Genomic DNA, 26,294 nt, shown 5'->3' with positions numbered 1-26,294 from the left:
TTCCTCCCAGCGAGGTCCAGGGTTGGTTTAGGGAGGTCATGGTAATGAATTTGTCAGTGTACTCCATTAATCGTTTCTGCTGGAGCATGTGCCTGTTCTTGTTCGCCTTCTTTAAGGAAGCCTCACGTTCACAAAATGGTTGTTGATTCATCACATTGAAATGTGTAACTCTCACAGTCCCCATCTTTGTCATTCTTTTTTCGTCTGTGCCAGCTGCTGATGGAGTTGGCCCAGGAGCAGACGCACGAACTGAGCAAGAACGCCCTGCTGCTGGACGGGTCCTGGACCACCCCAACAGTCATGGGCCTGCCCCTCAAGCTGGCCGTCAACGGGACCGTCTCCATGAAGGTCCGCACGGAGGGCAAGATAGACATGCGTGGCATCCTGATGGCTCCTCGGAGCTTTGAGATCAACGGCGTGGTGGAGCCCAGGTACAGCTACCTGCTTGATATCTTGTTGTAAAGTATGTGACTCATTTTCACAGAAATAAATTTAATCATCTGTTGTCTTCATGCCACAGGTAAAATTACTTAAATGTTATCAACCTTTTACTCGGAGCCCAATATCATGACTGATTTGGCTTCCAAAGAAGCCACGTAGAGAACAGCTGTCCCATACCAGACTTTCAACTTTTTGTTCGATATATTGTCAGTTCTTGCCTAATCTTCTTATTACTGTTAGCGTTCAAATGGAATGCCACTGAATTAGATTTTCTAAACAAGAAATGGTTTGGTCTGCTTGCAGCGCTGCCTTGGAGGTCAGCACCAGCATGGAGGTCGTGGCTCGCCAGACGCGCTCCGGATTGAACCAGGTCTCGCGCCTCCACTCCTCTGTTTCCCTAGGAGGCAAGATCCAGGTCACCAACGGCAAGGCGTTCGTCCTGGAAATCAACGTCCCCGACGAGAAGCAAGAGATCATCGATGTCAGGTGAGGATTAAAACGGATGGAGAAATAAGTGGGGGTGGGATATCTGAAATCGGGGCTGTATGTGAATCGGCTTTCCAGAGCTACGACTACATGTATCGTGACAGAAAAAGTACCGTACATCGGCAGAGTGTTTGCAGGGGATAATGATGGCTAAAGGTGAAGGAGATGTGACAAGGTCTGTGACCTGAATTTGTTCGACTTAAATAGTTGTGTGGAGAATATCAAGTCTGAAAAACTTTTTTTTGGGGGGGGGGTTGGTGAAAGCTTCCACAACCCATACCTAAGATCAGTATGGATTTCAGTATTTCTGCTTGTCTGGTGAAGCATCCCGGTTAATCTCTTTCCTCTTTCTCTGTCCTCTGCAGTTCTAGCATCTATCTCCGGCTGCAAGACCAGTCCCTAGAGTTGAATGGAATCCCCGAGCGACTGGACAAATCGTACTGCTCGGGACCACTGACCACCAGGTTCTTCGGCAGCCAGATCTGTGCCGAAATTGCCTTCCCTAAATCCTATGCCAAGGTATGTAATGCCTGCATCCACAACCCAACCCACCCCTCACCCCCGCGCACACACAGGGAAAAACAAAGCTTCATTTTAGTCTTGTCCCTTTCTGCAAACCGCCAGCCAATAATTAAATAACTTTTTCCTTCTTCCTTTTTTTCCTCCTATTAGAACACCTACCCGCTGTTTCCCCTGACGGGTCCTTCCCACATGCTGGTGACTTTAGAGAAGACCGACCCCACGCTCGCTTCTTGGAAGCTGGAGGGCTCATATGGACTGGACAAGGTACAGATTTTCCGACTCAAGTCTTGGAACACACCTTATTTCAATGTCCGACCCTTTTGATCGGACAGGTCAAAGGGCGCTGATTACATCCTTCCTTGCAACCTGCATTGCGGCACCCACTTCTATTTTTCTTTCGCCCGTGCGATCTGGAAACACACCAACTCAAAACATTGGCTGTACAGCAAACAGCTGTTGTGAGCTGCGTTGTCTCAGTCTGGAGCACAAAAGACCCTCCTGGACAGTTCTTAACAGAATACCTTCACCCATTGAAACCTTTCAGCTGTGGGGATTTGTAGGCATTCTTGAGGACCAAAACACAGTGTGATTGGCAAGCAAGTGGAAGGTAATGCAGAGTCCCATTGTGTCTCTGGGGTGGTAAATTGTACTTCAGGATGAATTGGAAAGGTCACGCCTGGCGTGCTTAATCTGAAGGCTTAATTGAAGAGGCTGAACTGAGAGGGTTCCCAAGGACGAAAAGAAAAGTCAAGGGGTGTTAACTGAAATGACTGTTTCATCTTAGTAGAGTATTGATTTCCTCACAAGTTTTCATGAAACCTAACAGGAGACCATCAACGGCGTCCACGTGCAGACTGACAGATTCCACTTGATGTTTGGAGCCCCGGGCACCGACATACCGCGGACTTTCCAACTCGACGTCTCGTTCAACCGCAACGAGAAAGAGCTGAACTTGAACATCATCACGCCCATCAAGACTGTTGATGTGTATGGTAAGTGACTCATCGTGTACTTCTTCCTCCGGCGTTAATCAGTCTGCGATATTTCAGCGTCCCGGAAATAATGCAAAAACCCTCCCAGTTCAGGGAACTACCTCCAAGCACCCTACAGTAAAAACAATTGATGATTGAAACGCACGGATAATTCCTGTTTTGGAGTCGTCGAAGGATTGCACAGCTCATAACAAAAGTTGGGGTTTTTTTTTTCACTACAATTAGGGTTCATGATCAGTGATGGAAATTAGCAACAATCGAATGTCAACATCCTTAAGCACTGTGGAATTTAATTTCCAAAGGTGCAATGCTGCCAGTGACAGTCATGCTGTTTCCATTTGCACATCACACACTGGACATACCTTTCACACCACTTCTAACCCTTTTGGGGGGACTTCCAAACTCGGTGTCATCTTTGGGTTTGTCCCTGGGTGTCATTTTTATGCATCAAGTCCCAAGTCCATGTCTCCTGACTCAATTCAGCTCTGTATTTCTCTGCTACAAACATATCAAAAGGGCTAAATGTGAATCTGATAGGTCAGTTTTGATTCAGCAGCGAACGTTTAGAAATATTTCTCGAGCATCTGATGGAAACGAATAGGAAATCAGAGATTTGGTGGAGTCTTGGAAAAACTGGAAGTCAAGAGTTCCTGGAACTGTTCCTTCCCGCAGGCAAAGTGGTGAACAACGAGATGCTGCGGAAGGTGGAGACCTCGCTCACCCTGGACAAGACCAACGTCTACACCCTGGACGCCGAGGTGGAGTCACGCCCCACCGTGGTGGAGGGCGACCCCGTCATCAACTTCTACCCGCGCATGGACATCACCAGCCCCCGGGGCAACGTGCTGCACTACCGCAGCTCCATCAGCGTCCGGGACGGCCAGCAGACGCGCGTCAACATGTGGATGTCGCTGGACAGCCCGCGCACCGCTCTGGTCACTGTAACAGGTACGTGGGAGGCGTCTTGATGCTGATATTACATACAATTATCACATGGTTTGAGGGCCATAGTCAATGTTAGCACACACCGGGGTATTGGATACTGACATTACTAATGCCCCAGTTGAAGCTGAGGGAATTTTATGTCACCTTCCAGTACGGAGTGGATCTGACATAGGTCGTCCGCCCAAACTAAATCTCGTTATTTCTGCGTCACCATATTTCGTGCATATTAAGTTGCCATTACAATTTTCATGCACCCCTAAAAGAGTCGGTCTACATGTACTAAATCCTCTTTCTTTTCATGAGGAGCTAGGACAGTGCTTATGCGTTTGTATTTCAGCCAAGTGGCAGTTCCACCATAGTTTTATCATAAATTGCACGAACAAAGAATCTGTTCTCCTTCAACAATTTAGTATGTTTGCCTAAAATACTAGAAGCGCACATCCATAAGCAAGAGAAGAATTTGTCTCTTTCTAAGACAGTCCACATTATTGTGACCTTATTACTGAACACCCCAAGTTCCGATGTCTGAACACTCCTTGTGTTTATGGACCTGTTTCTGAAAGTCTTGGCATGTGGCCAGCAGAGCCACTTGCGTCTTGCGGAAGTGGCTGTAAACTGTGGCCTATGGCTTTCAAGCCGCTGTTGGCAGCAGTGGAAACTTCAGGCCACGGTTTAATAAATGATTGGCTGGTCCACGGGTACCAGATCCTTTCAGTCAGGAATAAATCGTCCTTCGTTTGCATCCACCCCCTGCCCGGCTCGCTAGGGGACGTCGTGAAGACGGAGAGCTCCAGGAAGATCCGGTACAGCAGTGACCTACAGATAACCGGCCGCTACGTCAACGTCAACGTCTCCGCCGCCTGGCAGAAACAGAAGGAGGACAACATCATCACGGTGGATGCCATGGTGTTGCGACGCATCAACGGAGAGGTCGTCAGAGATGTCCACATCAATGTGAAGTACACCAACAGATCCACTGAGGTAAGTCCTGCTCCCCAATCCTATCACTCCTGGGGAGGTTAGGGTGAGCTTAATTGGCATGAAGTGCTCAAAACTTTTTTCAGAGATTTGGTAGAACAGTATTGCAGTCTACTTGGACAGGAATGGTATGCATCAGTGCGAGCACATTCATCAACCCTCCTGTGCTGAAGTCACTCTTTCGGTCACTTGGTAAACACCTCAAAGAAGCACAGCTGTGTCGTGTTGTGCACTGCACAAACATGCAAGAGAGTGACCTTGGGCACTTGTGTATATTTGTGCTGCAAAACCAAAGAAGGGTTAATGGTTGCTTTAAGTTCCTGTGAAAAGGATGGGTAAGTGGCCTTTCTGAACTCTGCTTGCTGTGCAGGCGATCCAATTTGAAATGGGCAATGTTTTGCCGCCTGTATTGAAGCTAGCTAGAAATAAGACTTGTAAACTTTTTTATGTACATTATATTTGGGATACATCTATGTTAACTGGAAAAAAATACTTTGGCAGACTGGATTGAGAATGGCTGCAAAGAAACGTGGTTCTCTCAGTATACATGTCACAGAGTGCATGATCAGAAAAGTTGTAGAAACATTAATTCTGAGGAAGTGTTCAGTCTGTTGTAAAAGTTGTAAAAGGCCTGAATCAGAACATAGCTCACTTAGGCTATTGGCTGTTAAAAAGTTGCTGGTCACACTTTGATCACTACACTCACCCATTTGAAAAGATTGCATAAGAAACTTCAGTGCCCCTCCCCTCTCCCAGTTCAAGTTCTCTATAAACCATTGGCTCCTGTTCCGTCTGCAGGACCGCAAGGAGTGGGATTTGAAGACAGAATGGATTTTCGCTCGATATCCTCTCCTGAGTTTCCTGTTTGAGACTGAGTACGTCGGCGCCGCAGGTTCCTCTGAGGCTACCAGTAAGCTGTGCTATCGTTACAACGGAGCAGAATGCGGCCAAGACACCAAGGTATTGGTAAACCTACTCACGACGGCTTTCCAAAGACTTGATGAAAAGTCTGGCTTGTTGGAGAATTTGCCAGGGCACACTTTTAAGGACAGTTCTAATAAATACTGCTATTGGCCATTGCATTGTTGGCCATTGCAGTGTTGGCCATTGCAGTGTTGGCCATTGCAGTGTTGGCCATTGCAACCAACCATTGGCCATTTAGGCAACCAAATTTCTCATGATCTTACGAAGGAGAACAGCAGTGTTGTAGAAATGCTTGAACTTCAATTGTGGTTCTATAACATACTGTAATGAACATGAACAACAAGGAGTAGGTTCTTACCACCACCGTTGTTCTGTCATGACTGCTTACATGCAGATGAAAATATGTAATATTTAAATATATTTATGAAAATACAGGAGGAAATATACTTTGGTATGTGTGGGTAGTTCAGAGTGTTAATTTATTGTACAATCGTTACTTGTTAAATCTGGTCCTTCAACCGAGGGTTTGGATATTTATCAGTTCACCTGTCAAGATTACAGAGTTTCCTTGAGACCTAAATGTTCTTTGTCTGAATGTGACAGGTTGTCATGAGCCATCTCCTGACGTGGGAATCCTCTGAGGCTCAGACGATTGAGAATCTGAACTTCAAGATCCGCAACCCAGCAAACAGTATTAACCTGGAGTTCCAACAGCATTCTGTCTCTAACTCCAGCCACCCGGTGGACTTCTCCTTCTCTGTCTTCAACAAGACCTCCGAGGTAGAGGTGATCAATGCCGGACTGCACGTCCGCACCCTGAGCCAGGAGCCCATCCGGGGCGACTTCCTGGCCTCCCTGCAATCCCAGACATGGCGATATGCCCTACTGCAGGACTGGGACTTTGTGGAGGGCGGCAGGGCAGTCCTGAACACCGCCGTCCATTGGGACGACCAGCGGGCCACTTTCAGAGTGACCTTCACCCCGACCAATGACGAGACAGGCCTCGAGCGCTACGACTTCAACTCCTTGCTGACCTACCCACTGGGGAGTGCCTCAGTCAACTGGTACGCCTGGAAGAGGGGCTACGACTTCTCCCACGGGGCCTCTGCCTCTCTCATCGATCAGTCCCTGTTTGCTTATCGGATCGACTTCACCAACCGCACCGTGGTGTATAACCAGCCCATCACCAGTGTAGATGCTTCCTTTAACATCACGCGTCCCATGATCCCCATCTCCGTGATGCTGCATGGCAGCTTAGGTGAGTCCAGTATCGAGGGAGGATTCAATGTCACCCGGGGAGACACCAAGATCTTCACGTCTGGGTACAGCACGACTTTTGGAGTCGGTGAGAACCTGCTGAGCGAGAGAAGCAGCAAGATGTTTATTGATGTGGAAATCCCAGAGAGGGATTTCAGCCTGGCCCTCATGGAAACGTCAACCATGAGCAGCGACACATCCAAGTACGAGCGGTCACTTCACGTCAACGGCAGGCTCATTTACTACCAAAACACTGTCATGACCTTCACCACAAATGAAGAAACGGGAAGTTATGATGTCACGCTTGACCAGACTCAGAACATGACCTATCCCCTGCCCGGGTATGATTACAGGTTCATCTTCAGCATGATCAATGGCAACCACAACCATCAGCTTGTCGTTCGCAGAGGTAAAGTGCCTATTTTTTTGCTGAAAATTGGCTACGACAGGGAGATTTTTGTTGCTGAAGAGATGGACAAGAAGAACAGCCTGCTGGCTGGAACTGACCATCACCAGGTCCGAATCCTCCTCCAAACCCCTCTGGCCATCATGAAGAACGTCCAGTGGAATGGAACCCTGGACCTGGCCCCGACCAACTTCAACTTTGACACCCGTCTGCTGTACTTCCCCAATCAGGAACGGCCCTTCGTCCTGACCGTCCACTACCAGAACAAGAGCGACGAGCTGGTCACCCACAATGAGCTGACCACGACCTTTGAGACCCCTAAGCGCCGCCTCAGCATCTTCAACCGGGCCAAGTTTGACTTGGGCTCGGGCGTTGTCCAGGGGCTGTCCTCCGTCGAGATTGGAGTCATAAATGCTAAGCCGGACAGGTTTGAACTCCAGGTGGAGTATACCAACAAGACAGAGGGTGAGACGAACTCCAACACGCTGCTACTGACCCTCACCTCCCCCGAGAACACCATCACGACAGAGGGCAGCCTGAGCTACGTCCAAGGAGCCACCTACAGCATGTCTGTCACTATCCAGGTTTCTGAGGTGTCCATCTTTGCAGTGGACGTCACTGTAAGGAATGACTCAGACAGCACTCGGAAGGCCTTCGATGTGGACTCCAATTTCAATTTCTTTGAGCACCAATTCCGAATCCATACTGTGCACAGTCAGGATGCCAACTCCTTCCACCCCAATGTCAAGGTTTACCGTGCTGACCAGGTGAATCCGATTGCCGAGGCCGACGTGACTTACTCGAGAGTCGACGGGATGACTAAGATCCATACCGTGACAATCACCCTTCAATCTGAAGACATCGACCCTGTGACCGTCAATGCTGTCTACACTAACGGCTCAGCCACAGAGAATGTCCACGTCATTATTTCCACCTCGGAAGACAATAACCTGGACATCCTGTTCACCCTGGCCATGGGATCATCGGAAACCGAACGGGAAACCTATGATGTGACATTCCAGGTTGACAACACCTACCTCCCCAACAGACAGTTTGAGCTCACTACCCACTTTGGCATCGCTGACAATCAGTACAACCTGAACTCTGGCTTGAGAATCTCCGAGGAACCAATGGTAAGTCGTCTCTACTTCAAAACTACTCAAACAAATGGCAGAACAAGTAGTCAAAAACTTTGCAGATCAAGACATGTTTGCTAAGTGTGAGGAGATTTCTTACAGATGAACAATAAACTTAAGGCAGAATCTTCATCTTGTTTTTCCAGATCTAGCTCCAAATCTCCAAAATACAAATACTTAGGCATTCACTGACAACAGCTGTAGCTGTCGTAGATAAAGTTTATGCCTGTCGTGTGCAGATTTTGGGGGTCGGGCTGTATTAGTCCTTGATCCATCCAATGAGTACACCACTTTGAAAATGTTAAATTTGAATCCATTTTCTTGTATGGACAGATCAACATCGTGTATTCATTTGAAAACACTTCCCCCTCGGAGGCGCACTCCCGTAAAAATTCACGCCTGCGGATGAGCTTCCCCCAGATGACGGACTACCCCGCCCTCCTCAACCTGGGCCTCCGCTGGGACTGGGATGACGTGCTGGACGTGTTGGTCATGCGCAAGGGAGAGCTCCGCTGGGGTGAGCTGACCGACGCGGAGGCAGCCTCCCTGCGGCTGACCATCCAAAAGGACCTAATGGAGATCCAGGTGGTCCAGCCCATGGACCTGCCCCCGCTCCCCAGAGAGATGAACCTGGTGCTGAGGAACAACACGGATACCACCGTCTGGAGCTCCTTTGAAGTAAGTCCATGAGAAAGGCAGTGCCTAGTCGAGAACCCAAACTTGATCCAGGAGTTATCAAAGGTCTTCCTGTGGTATCGTTGTCATCAAAGTAATTGACTCCATAGAATGTGTCTAAGATATTCCTGTATAAATATTTACCCTGTTAGCAATTAAAATGTGACAGTTAAATATAAGAATATATAATACTTTTGAAGTATTTGAGAAATACTTTTGAAGCACTTGATTACAACACAAGAGTAAACATGGAGACAATTTCATAAACAAGACAGTTTGAATCTGACTGTCAGGTTTTATGGAAAGAGTTTCCCCCAAAGGTTACAGAAAAGACAGTTAAGTTCTGTTTCCATAAAAAATTTGCAGTACTTAAAAAGAGAAAAATAAGTATGGCAGTTGACGTTGTGCACAGCCGTCTGTCTGTTTGTTTGTCTGTCTGTCAGTCTGTCTGTCTGTCTGTCTGTCTCACTGGGTATGCTTCATGGAAGTTACCAACTTGCTGTGGTGATAAGTGTCGTGATCATTTTAACACAGTATCACTGAGTATGCTTCATGGAAGTTACCAACTTGCTGTGGTGATAAGTGTCGTGATCATTCTAACACAGTATCACTGAGTATGCTTCATGGAAGTTACCGACTTGCTGTGGCGATAAGTGTCGTGATCATTTAACACAGTATTTTGAACCAGCCCTACGTTCTGTAATAACTCTTCAAGCTCAGCTCTTTAATGTTACACAAACACTGAGGTCATTCTGGTTTCTCATTCCTTGTAACAGATCGAACTCAATGACGAGGACGTGAGACTCATGATGCTCTCGGGCTCTTATGAGCGCGTCAATGGCAATTGGTACAAACGTCGAGCTATCTTGAACTTTATCAGGCCGGACCATGATGTAAGAACATGGAAATGCAAAGAACAGACAAATACATAATTGGGAGAGTATGGAATTTAGGACCAATAATGAAATAGTATTAATGGATATGAATAAAATTTGAATATCTTGCATGAAAGTCAAAAGACTTGATCGACTTTGCATCCAGAGAGCCAGTATACTGTTCTTGTAGATATACATTTTTTGAAGCTGTTGACAAAGTGTGGAACCAAAATCACAATTTAGGGAAAAGGGTTGGGTTGGAAGTAAAATGAGCATGAAATACGTTCTAAAATGTTAGAGTCTGGTTTTGGCGTTGCAAGTGCAATGCAAGAGCAACACTAATGCATTAAGAGGCATTGTAAAGAAAACGATGGATCCAGAACTTAATTTGGGAAGACGGGAGGGGGCCAACCATGTTGCCAGTTTCTTTTCATGTCGTCTTGTATGACGTTTCTGAGGGGTGAAGCTATATATTTGGTACCTTTGAAAACTTTTCCAAGGGAAAGGGAAATATTTTTGAGGCTCCTTTTCTTGGGGAAAATGCATGGGTCCTCTTGTTTTGAACAGTTGAAATATGCAGTGTTTGAATGCTTGGTGGTTTTGAACAGTTGAAATATGCAGTGTTTGAATGCTTGGTGTTTGAAAGTTTAAGTTGAGAGAACTTGCTCTGAAGCAACCTGGAAACAATTACGTCTAAAGTGATACTTTTTTCTCATTTTGAAAACAACCCCCCCCCAAAAAAATTCAGGATATTCGACTCAGCTTGACCACCGACTGGATGAACGAGAAAATCATCTTCGGCTCGGACCTGACCATCAGATACAGCGAGGATGACCGGAGAGAAGTGAATGCCATGATCCAAGTGGTGAACCAAACCAGCACTGACAGCGTGGGGTACGATTTCAACATGGCCTTGGAGCACTTAGTCAGTGGCCTAGACATGAGCACAACACTGTGAGTAAAGAGACTGGAAGTCAGGGTGGGGTCCTAGACTTTCAGTATTGGGCAGATTTGGTTGTTAACAATAGAGCGACAGAAGTCTGTTGCTTTTTAACAATGCGCATGTCCAATTCAGTGTACACTCGAAGGAACCTAGTCCATCGATTTTCTAAAATCTCACTATAAGTCCCGCTTCACCGTTTGTCTGCAATTCCCTCAGCGCACATGGTTGTTGAAATCTCGTACAATTATTTTCAAGTGAACGGTTCACTTAGTAATGATAAATTAAATTCGCGATTGATAACCAGCGGTACGATCATTCCTCAGGGCCTGGTCCCGTTTGGTTGACTGGACTGTCCAAACCATTCATCTTTCAGATGGTGTTAGTCCAACTATTAATCGTCGCTCATGGATGTTGCCCATGGATGTTGCGAGGATCTTGAAAGTGACTCTCATTGCAATTTCAGGACTGGATTTTGTTTTGCATTTTTAAATTCATTCAATAGATAATTGATAGTAACTATTTACTAAAATGGAACTATAAACTCTTCCTAAGCTTATATTCTAAGGCCGATTTCATAGCCCCACTGGGAAAGGTTACTCTATAAGACAGAAGTTTGGCTGAAAAGTTACAAACTAGCATTACTTTTCTGTTGTTACTAGCTGACTGGTTTTTAAATTTGATATTTTTGCAGCATTTCGTTCATCTTTGTTATTAAATATTGTCTTGTTGGGACTCGTTCTTCTGTTTTTTTAACTTCCCCTTTTTATTTCTGCTCCTTACCTCCCTCTGTCAGTGCCTACCTGGACAACAAGAAGACCATCTCGGTCGGCATTGAGGGCCAAATCCTTGTCGAGAATGAACCCCAGCCCTTCACCTTCGAGTTGGACTGGGACAAGAGACAAAAGGAGTACACCGTCTTCGTAAGTGTTGAACGTCCGCTGTCGGAAACAGCGGACTAGGTTTGCCAGTCGCACAACTAAACTCTGATTCAGGAGCTGCGTTCACGAATGGTTGGGTCACCAGTAGCTATAAGTGATAATGAGAACACAAATGCCACCAGGAACTGGCTGCACCTGAAAAATGTCAGGCGAAGAAGGCTCAGGGCAAGAAATGTCACTCCTGGCCGGGTTTCCTCTTCCGATCTCAATCTGGGTGGGTCGCAGGACTAGTTCAGTCAGCGTGACACCTGCTCGCTTCCACCAGCTTGTGGTCAATTGATTGAACTTGCTACTGACGTTATTTTACTTCGTTGCTGCTTGACGTGAGCGTCGCAAAAATTAAAAACCTTGAAAATTACACCAGGGAAGGAGGAGGCATGTGAAAAAATGGGAGAAAAAAGTTGAAAGGGGATTAAAACCAGCCATTTTCTTGAAATACTTTGATATTGGTTCCTCTCAGCTGTTAATAGTTCATGTCTATTTTAACAGATAAGTGGTTTGCCCCCCCCCCCAAAAAAAAACCCAAATCTTGGCAATGCCCATGACTTGCAGGCATGTGAATCTGATTAAAAATGGTCCTACCTGGCTTCTCTCTGTCCTTTACAGATCAACTCACCCTGGGATGACATGGTGTTTACTGGTCATTTTGAGAGCCGCTCTGAAGACTACCAGATCTACCGCCTGACCATGACCAACACATACGGTAGGACCCGCATTGTGAACTCCATGTTTGAGTTCAACAGCCTGCTGAAGGAAATCTCTTACAGAGTCAACTACAACCCAGGTCAGTCAGGAAAAGAGAAAAAAAAAATCACATCCCCAAGGAGGTGAGATGCTAAGAAAAGGTGCTAATTGTCACAAAGCTGTGCTCTGCTAAGCAAAGCTAAAATTTGCTTAGCATTCTGCATATTTTCTTATTCCTGAGGCTTTCCAGACAGCCTTGAGGTATTCCAGACAGTCCCAAGGTTTTCCGGACAGCTTTGCTAGGATGTCCGCAAAGGATCCAACTATCCCTTGGCTTTGCTAATTTCCTCACTTTTGGCCTCTCAACAATGCCATTCTAAATGAGGAGCACCGTACAAAACCTAACGAGGTCGTATCAATTACAAAGTTGCATTCCTGTGTTATAAGACCTTGCACAATGAAAGCCTGACCGGTAGAAACCCTCAACATTTTTAACCTACCTAGTGTCAGGTTAAGACCGGCTTAATAATGCATCAAAAGAAGAAGTTCTGTTTGCTCTTTCCGATTGATATGAGCAAATCACTCATTTTGTGGGACCTAGTCATATTTCATGTCTTTTTAAGCTGGTTGATACGTACAGCAGCTGGCCCCTTGTGTCCTTGTTCTCCCGGACAATTTCTGATGATTAGCGCATTTTCCTCACCTGCTTATGTGCGGCCTCCTTTTCCGGACAAGCCTCCCGATTTCCTCTCCATTTCAAGCTGGTTTATGTGCTTTCCCATTCCACCCCCCCCTGCTTCTCCCAGACATTCCCAATGATTTCATCCGCTTCTGGGCCGGCTTTGTCAACGATACGGCCCTCCAGGCCCGGCTGGACTCCGAGATGGAGGGCGAGTACCACGTGGATGCCAGTCTCCTCCTGGCACTGGAAACCCCCAAGATCCTCCAAAGCCACCTGCAGTGGAGACCCGAGTGGGTGGATTTCTGCCGAGTGAGTACCACAAACCAGTACCCCAGGAATGACAAAACGGAAAAAAAGGTGAACAAAAACAAAACCCAGAGTGAAATGATGTGATGGCTAATGAATTTAATACAGGCGATTCACAATAGTGCGCCACCAAGAGTTTGCAACGCATTGGCCAATCAGAACGCGCAAAAGTTGTCGACCTTTTCCAAACGCGCAATGGGTCGACGAATTCCGTGCATTGTGATTGGCCAACACGTTGCAAAGTCTTGGTGGCGCACTACTGTGAAGCGGCCGTATTGTACCGTGGTGAATCGAAGAGGGCCATGGGCGGCCTCAGCCCAAGTACAAAATGTATTGCTGTGGGTGAAATAGCATGTAAGTCTGTGGAAGCCATGTGGATGTGCCTGCTGTCAGACATGTGTTACTCCTTGCCACAGCCAGTACATTCAAGCATGGCTCAACTTGGTAGTGGATCTGCAGTGGACTTGATTCAGAGCTGGTAAAGGTCTTTTAATTTCCCTGTTTCAAAAATGTTAAGTTAAATTTTGTGCTTTTATTTCATTAAATATTACTGTAGTATGGTGTATTACATGTAGGTTATTTATCAAATTAGGTCACTTTAATAATCAGTGGTAGGGATCTTGTGAAAATACTTCAACTGATTTGGCTTGTATAAGAGAATAATTTTCATTAAACTGTATATTAGGACACTTACGCGAACGTCTACGACAGCTTCATCAGACGGATGGAGCAACGCCGCGAGAACATGGCAGCCAGCCAAGGGAGCATGCGGGAACTCGTCCAGGCCTCCTACGAGGATTTCTTGAAGAGCAACGCCGACATCAAGACCACCCTGGAGGACATGAAGGAGCGATTCCTGGCCAAGCTCGAGGCCAAGAAAGAGCAAGTGAAAGACATGATGGAGGACCTTCAGGTACAGTGCGATAGCAAGAGGGACAGCAGGGGTGGGGGTTGTTGCCCTCTGAACCCCTTTGCTCCGGGAGACGGCAAGAGCCGCGGCTTTGTGTGAGCGGCTTTGTGTGAGCGGCTTTGTGTGAGCGGCTTTGTGTGAGGAGTGGTGCCTACCACACATGCAGTCTATTCACCGTGCAGCTGCTGGTTCAATGGGGCCTGCTGCTGGACAAAGCCCTCCATTCAGGGCATACCACAGCCCAGCAGTCAGCGGTCAAAGGAATTACCGGGGCGAAGGGGTTAAAAAAAACAAGGACACAAAAACACCAGGAGGAAAAAAAGCTGACCGAAGTATGCATGTACATCTCTCATATACTTCACAGTTGGGAAAAAGGTTTTCTCACGACACATGGCTGTGTATGTAATGTGAATATTTGTTACATGTAAAATATATGCTACCGTGCTACATTCCGAGAAAGGGCCGAGTCTGTCCAAAAATCTTAACGATTTTCTTTTCCATTCATCACTTCTGATGAAAACAAAGAAATTTCTGTCTTCGTTGTCCCCTTTTTGACTAAAAAGTTGTGTCTCTCTTTCCAGTAGCATGGCAGAAATTGAGTTGCCTTTGCTCTTCTCTTCCAAACTGCAGACGAGATCCACAAGCTACTGGAACCAGTTGAAGGAAGACTGGGAACCACACCGTCTGGCGATGGAGGCCAAGCTGGAGGAAATGAGAGTGAAGTACAGGAACTGGGCCATGGAGGTTGAGAAGACCGCCGCCGGCTACACAAACGTAACTCACAGTTCCCTCATTTGCCAAGCACTTTTTTATTTGCTTAGCGTGGAATGGAATGTTGTTGTATCAAGACCCCCCAAGATCCTGCAAATCCATCCCAAGACCCAAGAAGACCAATTCCTAATGTTACAACATCAATGTAAAGAACCAATATAAGTTAGTCAAATTAGTTCCTATGTAATATGTTATCTTGGGTTATCTATACAGACTTTCACCATCAGGCACAGATTAAGTGATGGTCTCATCAGATTCTTGGGTTAACGATGCTGACTTTCGCCATCAGGCACAGATTAAGTGACGGTCTCATCAGATTCTTGGGTTAACTATACTGACTTTCACCATCAGGCACAGATTAAGTGACAGTCTCATCAGATTCTTGGGTTAACTATACTGACTTTCACCATCAGGCACAGATAAAGTGACGGTCTCATCAGATTCCTTAAATTGAGCACTGGTGCTGATTAGCTTTAGAAGGTACATGTTGCATAAAGAGGGTACCAATTGAACAACAGAACACGATAAGGACATTCAATTTCTTTAAAATCCCACCTGCGGCTGCCTCTCCTGTTTCAGACCACCAAAGCTCGTGTGAAGGCCTTCTACAACAAGCACGTCAAGCCCGTCCTGGAGGAACTGAAGGAGCTGTTTGACACCCTGTCCAGGCAGCACCAGGTCCAAGTGGAACTTCTCCTCCCTCACATGAGGCCTTTCAATGACTTGTTCCCAGTGGCAGAACCAGAGCCGGAGCGTAACAATCCACCGCAATACGTGATCGGGGTAGGTTGACAATTGGAGACTAAGGCTACGTCTGGAAAGGCCTTTACACAAGAGCATGAATATTTAAGCCCCATGGAAGCTGCTAACCAGCCACAAGTTCCTGAATATTTCAGTCAGGAGCTGAGGTAGCCTCTGAGGTAGATCTGAGCACGAGCAAGGATTTAACGGCTTAATTGTCTTGTTTCTTGAAGGGCCAAGAGGACGTTGGTTTTTACAGCCCCGACGGTGCCATCATCCAGACGTCAGTCAACGTTCCCGGCAGGGAGGTGATTGTTGAAGCAACCGGGGACGTCCTGTACGCCCGATGGGTACGCATGACCCAGCTCAAGGTCTGGCAAGACATCGAAAAGCTCTTTAATGACACAATGGGTGAGAACACTTATGTTGTTTGGAGAAAGAATCTCTTGGACACCAAAACATAACTTGCTATGGCGTTGGTAAAGTTTTTTGCCTCGAAGGGGCCATCGTTAACTTCACAGTCAATTTTCTGTATGTAGTACTTGGTAAATTTATGGTTTTTCATTCATTGTGAACATCTGGTATGACGCAAACTTGAATGCATATGGAAACCATGTTTATGGTAAGCAGTGCTGTGTACAAGACAAGAAGTACAGACTGAATGTTAAATAAGTGCGGAGTCCTGTTTTTGCTTTGCCCCTTGGTTAGTTGTGACACCTTATTGGTCAAAGAGCCATGTTAGCCCATGGGTGTACACTCGCGCCATTGGCTGCCAATTCTTACATGCTGCAAAAGTCCATCTATTGGGGTGAGAAGAGTACTGACAGCCCATCGTTGGTCTCGTTGCCCTTAAAACGTGGCTCACTTTCTGCCATTGCAGCGGAATTTGAAGCCATCCTCGCTGAGATTGACGAGGAGTTCAAGCAGTCCAACCTGTACCTGGACGGGATGGAGCAGTGGGAGGCACTGAAGGAGCAGTTCCCCGTGGAGCAGTGGGTGGCTGAGGCGCAGGCCAAGTTCGAGGAGATCAGGGAGTCGGAGGAGATGCTGGAGTTGATCGACGCTTTGTCATCACTGAGAGCAGAGGTAGGCTGAGAGATGTGCGTGTGTCGATGATGCAATCCCAGGTCTGGCATTAGCCCCAGACCAAGCAGGAGCTCCGTTGGAGGCCCACCTTGAGGCTCAGTTTGAAGTTGAGTTCAAGGCTTAAATGGAGGTTGTCTCTGAAGTTCCCTCAGATACTGCGCTTGAGGCAGCGTTCCTCTTGAGGCACAGCTCAAGGGTTAGTTAGATGTTTGGAGTGAATCTCAGCTTGACGCTCTGTGTAAGACCCACTTAAAGGCTCGGCTCAAGGCTCTGTTTGTGGTTAAGACTGAGACTTATTGTAAGGTTCAAGATGAGCTTCCTTTTGAGGCTACCCCTGTGGACCCATTTGATGGGCAGCTTAGGGTTCAACCAGTGGCTCGGCTTAAGGCTTTGTATGGAGCTCAGTGGAGGAATGGCCAAGGGAGCTGTATTTGTTGAGGCTGTTTTGGGGTTTCTGTAAGTACCATTGTGAAAAAGTCCCAATCCTTGTAACCCTTCAGCACCGAATGCTCAAGAGTTTGTCTTGGTCCCGTTCACAGTTGACAGCCCCCGACTTAGACGCGGAGATGGCCCTGACCCGAATCCGGAATCGCATTACCCAGTCCCTGGAGGGCCTGAAGCTGGAGTTGCTGGAGTACCTGAAGACCCCCATCTACGAGGTGGTGACCTTTGACCCGGACAACGGCGACATCCTGGTCCGCGTCTACCTCCCGATCGAGGTCCACAGCCTGCTGGAATTGCCCGAGTCCTTGCGCCAGTTGCAGGTCAGGCCTGCATCTTGACCATTACTTCTGCAATCAGTTACCTGTTCACTTTTCACTTGTCTCTTAAAATAACTGAAAATTTTATTATCGGTGTGCTTATTTTTCACGGCACGTTTCATTAGTAATGAGAAGCGAGCTGGTCGGTCCGATGATTTCTTATGAACAGTGAGAAACTCTGTTCACAGCATAAAGAAACAAAGCTGAAATAAAACATTGAAGGATAGCGGATGTCTGGGATTGCGTATAAAATTCTTCTGCACAGTCTCTTTCCATTGTAGGTGAGGGGATGCTTTTTCCCCACAAAGTGGGTTTAGCAATTTTATCAAGGCAAAAGCCTGATTTCATGATTTGTTAACAAGCTTAAACAAAATTCGTTTTGGCTCTTCTTTCATTTACTTCCGGACTCAAGGCCAGAACCAGAACTTATGTGCCAGATTAGACACAAAAGTAAACCGGATAGTTGCCCGACCCGTTGACTTAAATCAAGTCACATTTGCGTCCACCAAATGCAGGTGCCGCAACAGCTGCGGGAGCTGATGGACGAGGTGCGAGAGCGCTCCAAGCACACCCTGGGCGAGATCACCCTGTGGGACGGCAGCAAGCACAGCATGTACGAGCTGATGCTGAACGAGCCCGTCCTGCTCTTCAAGGAGGGCAACTTCAGCCAGTGGTTCCAGGGGCAGGAGATCAAGGCCCGACGCCAGTTCTGGGAGGCGGTGCACCTGGGCAAGCTGTACCTTAACCCTGTTAACTGGATCCCCCCTCACCAAGGTATGTCGGGATCGTTTCCTTCCTGTTCTCACTGAACTGCTTTTCTGACGTATGAAAACAGCTCAACTATTTCTCCATATATGCCGAAATCTTCTTTTTAATCGATATTTTTAATTGAAATCTAAAAACATTACCCTAAATCTGTGATTTTTAAAAACTAGGTCAGACACTTAATTAACTTACTGATTTATTCATCTAATCGGTCCATTTAAAAAAGTAGGAGGAATCTTGATTGTGTCTTTGAATGATTAAAGAATTAAGAATATGGATTTTGAATAATTGCCCAACAAACAGTAATTTTTTATCTCGTTAATGATAATTTAAAAGCTATCCATTGCCACAACTTTTTTTCATGGCACAGATTCTACTAGAACTGAAAAAAAGAAACGAGTATACTTTGACTGCTTTATGTTGTGGTAGAAAACTTACTTGATACATGAAGTGCCGCGTCCTCAAAGAATGGTCAGGTGCCCAAGTTGGAGGCATTGACCAAGGAAAAGCCAAGTGATATGCATGTAATGCATATTCATTCATAATGCATATTCATTCCTGTTGTAGTCAATGCAATGATCGTGGGCAGCAATCACTACATGACCTTTGACCGCACCTTCTACGACTTCAGCAGCAGTTGCAGCTTCCTCCTGGCCCACGACTTCATCGACGGCAACTTCACGGTGGTCGTGGATTACAATCGCGAGGGCCCCACTAGAACCAAGAGCATTGTGTTGTACATGAACTCCACCACAAGCTTTGAAATTCAGAGCGACTTCACGGTTAGACTTAAAAAAAACACAAATTGAGAATTAACACAGCACGTATACAAGCGGAATCAATAAACCTTTGGAAACCTTGTTGTGGGAACTTTCCATACTTTCCAAAAGTAGGAAATTCAATGACTTTTTCAGGGGAATGTCAGAAATTTTTCTGACGCCATCTCATCACTGAATCAAATTTTCAGGCCTAAATCTAGCGTTGATCATTTGAAGGGAACCTTCGAAAAAATGGCTTCTGGCTCATTTTCCGGGGGGACATCAGGTCTAAGGTAACTGATAGGGGACCACCCTGTTAAAATAAAAATCTCAGGACGCTAATTTCAAAGGTGAGCAGTACTTTTTCATTGATTCTTTCAGGTGATGAAGGGCAAGCAGTTCCTGGAGCTCCCTGTGCAACATGGCCGCACCACCATCACCCGCGAGCTGAACAGCGTCCGCATCCACAACACCAACGGCATCACCATCACCTGCCAGGTGGCCTGGGATCTCTGCCGCGTCAACATCAGCGGCTGGTACTTTGGCAAGACGGCGGGCCTGTTTGGCACCTACAACTACGAGCCCCGCGACGATTTCACCAAGGCCAATGGCGACACGGCACGCCATATCGATGACTTCACCCGCAGCTGGAAGGTGGGCAGGCGCTGCTCGGCTGCCACCACTGATCAGCTGCCCGCGTGTAACAGCGACCCCGAGCAGGAGGCCAACACCCTCTGCTCCGCCCACTTCTTGGACGGTACATCCAGCCTGACTCAGTGCCTCAATGTGGTAAGAAGGGTTTTTATGACATTTTGTTTGCAGTACTTCTGTTTCTTCCCCATAGGTGTGCGTTTTCTCTCGTGATGCATCTCAAATCATTCTCAAGACCTAAGATTAAAGATGATGATTATATCATAAATGATATGATCCTGTGATGATACATATAATAAGATCATGAAATATGACATTTTGTTTTGGTGGATTAAAGTGCCCTCCTTAATCTTTCAGTTGACAGATGTTATTCAAATATCATCCAATCCAATTATCAAATATAATAGGATGTTTTTATTCAATCAGACTAAAGGATTTTGGGGGTTTTTGGGGTTGTTTGAATGAGCTTGTGTGCAGAGTCAACTGTTACAGATTTCTTGGCGAGAACTGGGTGCTTGATTCTGACAAATTTGGTGTCAAGGTTATTGCATGGCAGCAGCAGAAGAACTTCAAGAAGGCTGAAGGCAACCTAAATGTGATGTGTTATTCCAGTAATTTTGGGTATCAGTAAAACATCCTGTCATAGATTCCTCAGACTGGTATTTCCTGGCTTGTTGCAAGCCCCAGGGCATCGTCTAAATCTGGTTCTAATTTTGCCGGCTTCTTAGGTGGATCCCGCACCCTTCTATGACATGTGCATCAGCAAGGCGTGCCAGCTGTCTGCCGAGGAACGCAAGGAAGAGGCCTGCCGCTCTATCAAAGCCTACGTGGACGAGTGTAAGCGGTTGGGAGTGGGCATCAGCATGCCTGACATGTGCGGTAAGTGTCGGTCGGTTGGTTTTTAAAAAACTGAGGGGTCTTTCAAGAGGTTATAAAAGGGGTTGGAGTTGCTGTATTGGCCTCCCCAACGATCAGTCTGTGCATTTCAACTTGTGTAAATTGTAACACGAGAATTGTCGCTGATTGATTTAGCGCATGATTCATTTGGACCAATACTCATACTGTCTGAATCGACACATCAGCTAATTTTCAGCATAGCTTCAAACCACCAGGCATGCAACTTGGACTTGGGCAAAAAAACAAGAAAAATTCCAATGTATATAAGACTTTGTACAGTGCTTTGCATTTTTTTAGTGGCATTAGTGTTATACTCAACTGCAATAATTAACGTTGTTTTTCCTGAATTTGGTCTTGCGTACTAAGAAGGGGTGAATTGAAGTCTGTCAGGCCTGACATTGCCTTTATACTTTGATGTTCTGTTCATCAGTGGTGTGCAACTCACCCGACGGTGAGTTCCAGCAGGGTGAAGCCAGGGAGCTAACGGAGGACATCCCCAGGTCTGCCGATGTCGTGGTGCTCGTGGAGGAGAAGCTCTGCAATCAGGACAGGCTGGACCATATCGCTGAGATAGTGGACGTCCTGGACACGGAGCTGAAGAACACTCGCCGTAAGTGGGGGAGAAAGCAAGGGCTGGAGCTAAGACGATCTAGAGCCTGTTGATTTGGGCATTCCACAAGATTCAGTGATTGGGCCGTCAGCGTTTACTTGCTACATCCAGCCGGTTTCAGATATCATTCAGCATCATCATCTTCACTGCCACATTATGCCGATGAACCGCTTTACACAGCTTGGACTCTTCAATTCCTGGAGATTCCTAAAAAGCACTTGACAAAATTTTAGCCTGTTTATTGGATATCAAGCTCTGGACGTGTGCCAACAAACTATAGCTGACGGATGACAAAACTGAATCCCTCAGTGCCACTGCTCCTTGTTCTCTTTCGGACTTTTGTTAGCTTGAGTTGAACTCCTCGCAGCTAAGATCTTGATGGGTTGCATTCACTCCCTCCCCCCATTCCCGGCTGTGAGATGGTATTTAAAAAAACGGCCGTCTAAGGGTTGAGCCGTCTTCTAGATTTGAAGTTTGATATTTCTTTTTTTTTTTTTCATATCAGAGTTTTCTGACAACCGGTTTGGCCTGATGGGCTTCGGAGGAGAAGGGGTGCACAACCTCCCCCACGTCCACACCATCGACGGCCAGATCTTCAACGAGAAGCGGCCGCTGAGCATGCAGGGGCTGCCGGAGCTGCAGTTTGCAGAGGACGGCAGCAATGATACCTTTGCCGCCATCTTGGCCGCCGCCAACTACCCCTTCCGCGCCGGCGTGGCTAAGCACATCATCCTCCTGTCTTGCTCAAAGTGTCAGCGTCTCTACCACCTGGTGAGTTGACCCCTTTGTTTGGACCCAGGTTGGCCTCCCTTGACCTCAGCTGACATCTCATCTGACCTCCGCTCAAAGTCTGGTTCTTGTACTTGTCTGTCAGCCAACACAGGCTTTTCTGTTAGGAGGATTAACAGTACCTGAAATAGAGTGATAAATCATCCCAGTTGCGTACTGGCAAAAGTTTTCTCCTTGGGTATTAAAAGCTAAGATACCAAATGTGCTCAGGGTGCACTGATCTTTCTATGATTAAGTCGTTGAAATGAGAATATTCATTAATCATGCGACTAAGCAATAAAATGAATGCTGAGTTAAACTTTTTTACTGGATTGAAGATTTGTTTTGAGTTATCGGTTCCTAGAGAAATTCACAGACATACACAATTGCATTTGAGAACTTCAATTTGAGAATGATTTGACAGAGAATTAGTGCCGGGGTCCAGTCCACCTCCGTTGTGAAGACCAGTAATCAGCTGTAAAATTACAAGTCTGGTCCCACGTATCAGAGAACTGCATAGGGCTAGAGATCGGATGAGTTTTGCAGGATGCGATATGGACTTCGACGGTACCAGACTCGACTTAAACACTGTAGCCAACCCAGAGAAATTCCTTCCACTCACTCGGGCAACCCACTCATAGTAGTTTGCTCTAAAACCGTGCCCTCTGGCTTTGCGTGAACTCTTGCAGGACAAGGCCTACAAAGATGTGGCTAGGGCTGTCCTGAGACAGGGCATCCAGCTGAACCTGCTCATGGATGCCTCATTAGAGCTGGTACCAACTCGAGGCAAGAACACCTCGCCCAAGAACCAAGTCATCTACGGTAAGCCCATAAAAAACAAGGATCCTAGTCTGCTCTCACACCCTGTTCCTGATGGGAATGCATTGTGTTTCCATCAGGAACTTGCTACACCTGAGCTAGAGTGAAGTTGGGAAGATTTGGAATGAAAACTCCTGCAGGTAGTTTCAACTTCATTTAGTTAATGGATTTGTTGAACTCCCACTCCATTCCACAGGCATGGACAACCGCACGGTCTTCACCAACAAGGCCCTGAGCTCCGGCCGCCTGGTGGGCGACAAGTCCCTGCGCAAGCTGGTGAACGAGCCCATCAACCAGTGTGCCCTTCTGGCCTATGAGTCAGGCGGCGCCCTCTTCGACTCCTCCAAGATGGCCCAGAAGAAGTTTGCCGACGTCCTGACCCAGCGGATGGTGGAGGAGACCCAGCTGGAGCCTTGTCAGCTCTGCAGCTGCCGGGACAACGGCGACGGGGTGGGCCACGCCTTCTGTGAGTCCTGCCGCATAGCTGAGAAGCACCCCTGGCTCTTTGTAAGTAGATCAGGGCGGGGGGGGGGGAGTTTTTTCTCCACATCTTAGCTTCATCTCCATCTTCGTCCTCGTCCTTCAGCTCCACAAATACCCTTCAAACAGTCACTGTCTAGACCAACTGGAAATTCTCTAACACTTTGCCTTTGTAAGATAGCTGGATGGTTCTGGTGCGGGAAGAGTGGCATTGTGCGTCAGGGTCTCAAATCAGGAAATGGAATTCATGAATTTGAAGCCTAAGAATGAGACATGATAAGGATGGAGAAAAACCCATAGCCACTTGTTTATTTCGACAAAGGAGTTTCGTCATTCCACATGCCACAACATGATCAGAGCGCTGATAAGCTATACAAAACTGACAAAACGATTTCCCAATTTTGAACAGACAAGTGTTTCAAACCATTCATTCAAAAACTCTAACACAATTTTTATTTTTTTTTGGCAGGACGTAGAGCGCGTTGTTGCAGAGGCTCGATATTACGGCGAACTACACATGCAGTCGTTGGTGGATTACATGAACGGCCAATCTACAGAGAGTGTTGCGATGGAAAGCACATTGGTCAACAAAACCCCAAAGAAACAGCCGTAGAGAGAGAGTGAGAGAGAGGGATTGAAGATTAGATGAAAATACTGAGCTAACACGATGAGCAGGTCCCCCAGCAAAACCAAAAAAAAAAAATATTAACTAGTGAATCTGGAAGTCATCATTTTTTTACTAGATCTGTGTCACACGTCCTTTTTTCTACATTTTGGTTTTTTTTTAACAAGTTACATATGTAAAAGTAGACATGCGTAAAACAAAGAGAAAAAAATTCAAAATGTGATTGTGTCTGACAATATTCGTAATTAACCCAGAAATATTTGGGAAAGATTCAGTATTAATTTGTTATTAATAATGACGTATGTGTTTTCTGCATTTCAATTGTTTATTGACTGATTGTACACACTTGATATTCCTATTACAAGTAGCTGATGTGTAGTGCTCGTATTTTTAGAACTTCCTTTTGTTTTTCTAAGCCTAGAGACTTCAGGCACCTCGCTTCACTCAGTTTACTGTTGAAAATATATATACCTTTGTCGTGATGCTGCCATGTTTGTCTTGTTCCCTGTAGACCCTATGGCAATAGTAATACAACTTCACATATTGATAAAAGGGAACAGACTTGTTTTCCTTCCGGCTTCATGTTTGGTTACGTTGCTTTGAATGGTAGGAAACCAAGATGGCTGCACCATGATAGAGGTCTATGGACGAATTCACTACCTGCCGCTTCAGCCAAGACCATGTATCAGATATGACTGAAGTAAATTGGACCCAAGGAACTTTTGGAAAAGGCGAATTTTTGTCATGCTTAGATGTAAAAACAGGTTTTCTTTTGAGGCTACCATGTTGATCGAAGTTCCAACAGTATCTGAACAATGGTGGTTCGACGTTGACATGAAAAACAAGAATTAGGTTTATTTAATGCCATTTGCTTAAAGATCTTGGGGGGGTCTTGTGGGAGTCTTTTTCACATTATGTATCTCCCACATAATCCATGTAGCTTGAGGAAGGTTCTACCTCTCTGGTAACAGAATTGGTCTGCAAGCATTTGTATAAAAATTGTTGGCGAATTTTTTACGTAGCCAATTTGGATATAAAGCATGAAGAATATAGTGGGTACGGGGCTCTAGGTGGTGTACGTTTTGCACAGTTCACAAAATCAATGAGATCAATTTAAGGGAAAGAATGCTGCAATTACAATGCAAGTTAATTTTTTTTTTTTTTTAATCTGGCATTTCCCCTGTTTGCTCGGAGGCGGGGTTGAAGTTGAAAGGATGAAGATTCAGCATTTCAGAACTTTCTCGCACAAATGACAGACTGGATAGCGCAAGTTATAGCTAGGTTCACAGACACACACAATTCAAATTGAGTTGAAAGTTTTAAACTGACCCTTTCTGTTTTTTACGGGATCAACCCCGCTCTCTGGCTCAAAAAATGTCTGAGAGGGATTGCAAGCTTGAGTACACCAAGATGTGCCTCACTTTTTTTTTAAATTTTGTATGATATTTGTGTGATTGTTATGTTTGATTGTCTAGATTTTCAAAAAAAGTGAGTTTACAAAAAATTTCCAGTCAGCCCTTGTGTTGGTGGTAATTTCTCCCATTATTGAAGAAAAAAAAAATCATTGATTTAAGATTGTTCTGTGGTTGATGTTTGCATTTGGAAAGTTCACACTTATGATCATGAATAAAAATACACTGCATTACTTATTAATATTGCTTGTGAATGGATCCCTATTACGTTTATTTAGTTTTGCAAGTACATTAAAAAAAAACTGATATTTAAAATTTTACAGCAATAAAGTACAAAACATATCATCTTAAAGATAAAATTAATGTAACCCATAAATATTTGACTGTCACACTGAAGCTTTAAATACCAGAACCACATTTTTACCTCGTGCTATTTACTGTTATAACATTACGAACTGTCCATTGACTTCAGTGCAAGTATTTTCTAAACTCGGTTTAAAACTAGAAGTGCTTCACATGTCCCTTTGCAGGGGGGGGTTGAAGTTTGCAAGACAATGGTTTAATAATTTTAAAAGGGCTGGTGGGTGGAATCTGCCCCTTTCCGCGACCTTTTCTCTAGTAACACAGCAGTGCACTTTCCACAAGCTAGTTGAACCTTTAGGATTTTTTAAATTAACTCTGCACAGTCATTTTGACACCAATTCTGTGAACACTGAAAATGCCATTGAACATAATTGTGCAGGGCCAATTTTTCTGAGATGGGGGGGTCGGTCCAAAATGTATACTTTGCCACTGCCATGCTCGATGCATGTGGGCTGTCTCGTTTCTGAACTTCAACTTCAAATGACCTCAACAACAAAACCATATGTCAGATTGAGTCGAAACTGTGCTATTGTACTGATGAGTGTTCTTTCATTCTTGGAAAGGTTTAAAAAAACACGGCGGAAGTCGCAGCTGTCAGAGTGAGCTAACACTGACCACGAGGTGTGACAAGGCCAATCTGCCGGACTTAATTTTCAGATGTTACAACTTACAAGCAGCCCATCTTCT

At 45.7% G+C, this 26,294-nt stretch overlaps 1 protein-coding gene across 1 annotated transcript in view; it reads left to right on the top strand.

Moving 5' to 3' along the window:
- LOC110977488 (apolipophorins-like) overlaps window positions 1-25,485 on the top strand; it is a 47,029-nt gene extending 21,544 nt beyond the window's left edge. The window contains exons 16-45 of the mRNA XM_022231677.2: window positions 214-431; window positions 745-927; window positions 1,293-1,446; window positions 1,600-1,713; window positions 2,276-2,441; window positions 3,114-3,389; window positions 4,153-4,367; window positions 5,163-5,324; window positions 5,892-8,084; window positions 8,421-8,765; window positions 9,539-9,655; window positions 10,386-10,591; window positions 11,374-11,500; window positions 12,125-12,302; window positions 13,009-13,193; window positions 13,876-14,103; window positions 14,731-14,874; window positions 15,451-15,654; window positions 15,846-16,023; window positions 16,493-16,698; window positions 17,238-17,462; window positions 17,975-18,233; window positions 18,792-19,006; window positions 19,364-19,771; window positions 20,362-20,512; window positions 20,961-21,140; window positions 21,646-21,911; window positions 22,598-22,730; window positions 22,924-23,234; window positions 23,677-25,485. Coding sequence (XP_022087369.2) covers window positions 214-431; window positions 745-927; window positions 1,293-1,446; window positions 1,600-1,713; window positions 2,276-2,441; window positions 3,114-3,389; window positions 4,153-4,367; window positions 5,163-5,324; window positions 5,892-8,084; window positions 8,421-8,765; window positions 9,539-9,655; window positions 10,386-10,591; window positions 11,374-11,500; window positions 12,125-12,302; window positions 13,009-13,193; window positions 13,876-14,103; window positions 14,731-14,874; window positions 15,451-15,654; window positions 15,846-16,023; window positions 16,493-16,698; window positions 17,238-17,462; window positions 17,975-18,233; window positions 18,792-19,006; window positions 19,364-19,771; window positions 20,362-20,512; window positions 20,961-21,140; window positions 21,646-21,911; window positions 22,598-22,730; window positions 22,924-23,234; window positions 23,677-23,820 — 8,091 coding nt within the window. The 3' untranslated portion in view covers window positions 23,821-25,485. The remainder of the gene's footprint in view (window positions 1-213; window positions 432-744; window positions 928-1,292; window positions 1,447-1,599; window positions 1,714-2,275; window positions 2,442-3,113; window positions 3,390-4,152; window positions 4,368-5,162; window positions 5,325-5,891; window positions 8,085-8,420; window positions 8,766-9,538; window positions 9,656-10,385; window positions 10,592-11,373; window positions 11,501-12,124; window positions 12,303-13,008; window positions 13,194-13,875; window positions 14,104-14,730; window positions 14,875-15,450; window positions 15,655-15,845; window positions 16,024-16,492; window positions 16,699-17,237; window positions 17,463-17,974; window positions 18,234-18,791; window positions 19,007-19,363; window positions 19,772-20,361; window positions 20,513-20,960; window positions 21,141-21,645; window positions 21,912-22,597; window positions 22,731-22,923; window positions 23,235-23,676) is intronic.
- Window positions 25,486-26,294: the final 809 nt, after the last annotated feature.

Source organism: Acanthaster planci, linkage group LG12 (assembly GCF_054643075.1).
Source record: "Acanthaster planci isolate LZ-2023a linkage group LG12, COTS_SCS, whole genome shotgun sequence".
Classification (NCBI taxonomy): Eukaryota; Metazoa; Echinodermata; class Asteroidea; order Valvatida; family Acanthasteridae; genus Acanthaster; species Acanthaster planci.
The sequence above is the reverse complement of the archived record's forward strand: the minus strand, read 5'-3'. Positions and strand labels throughout refer to the sequence as shown.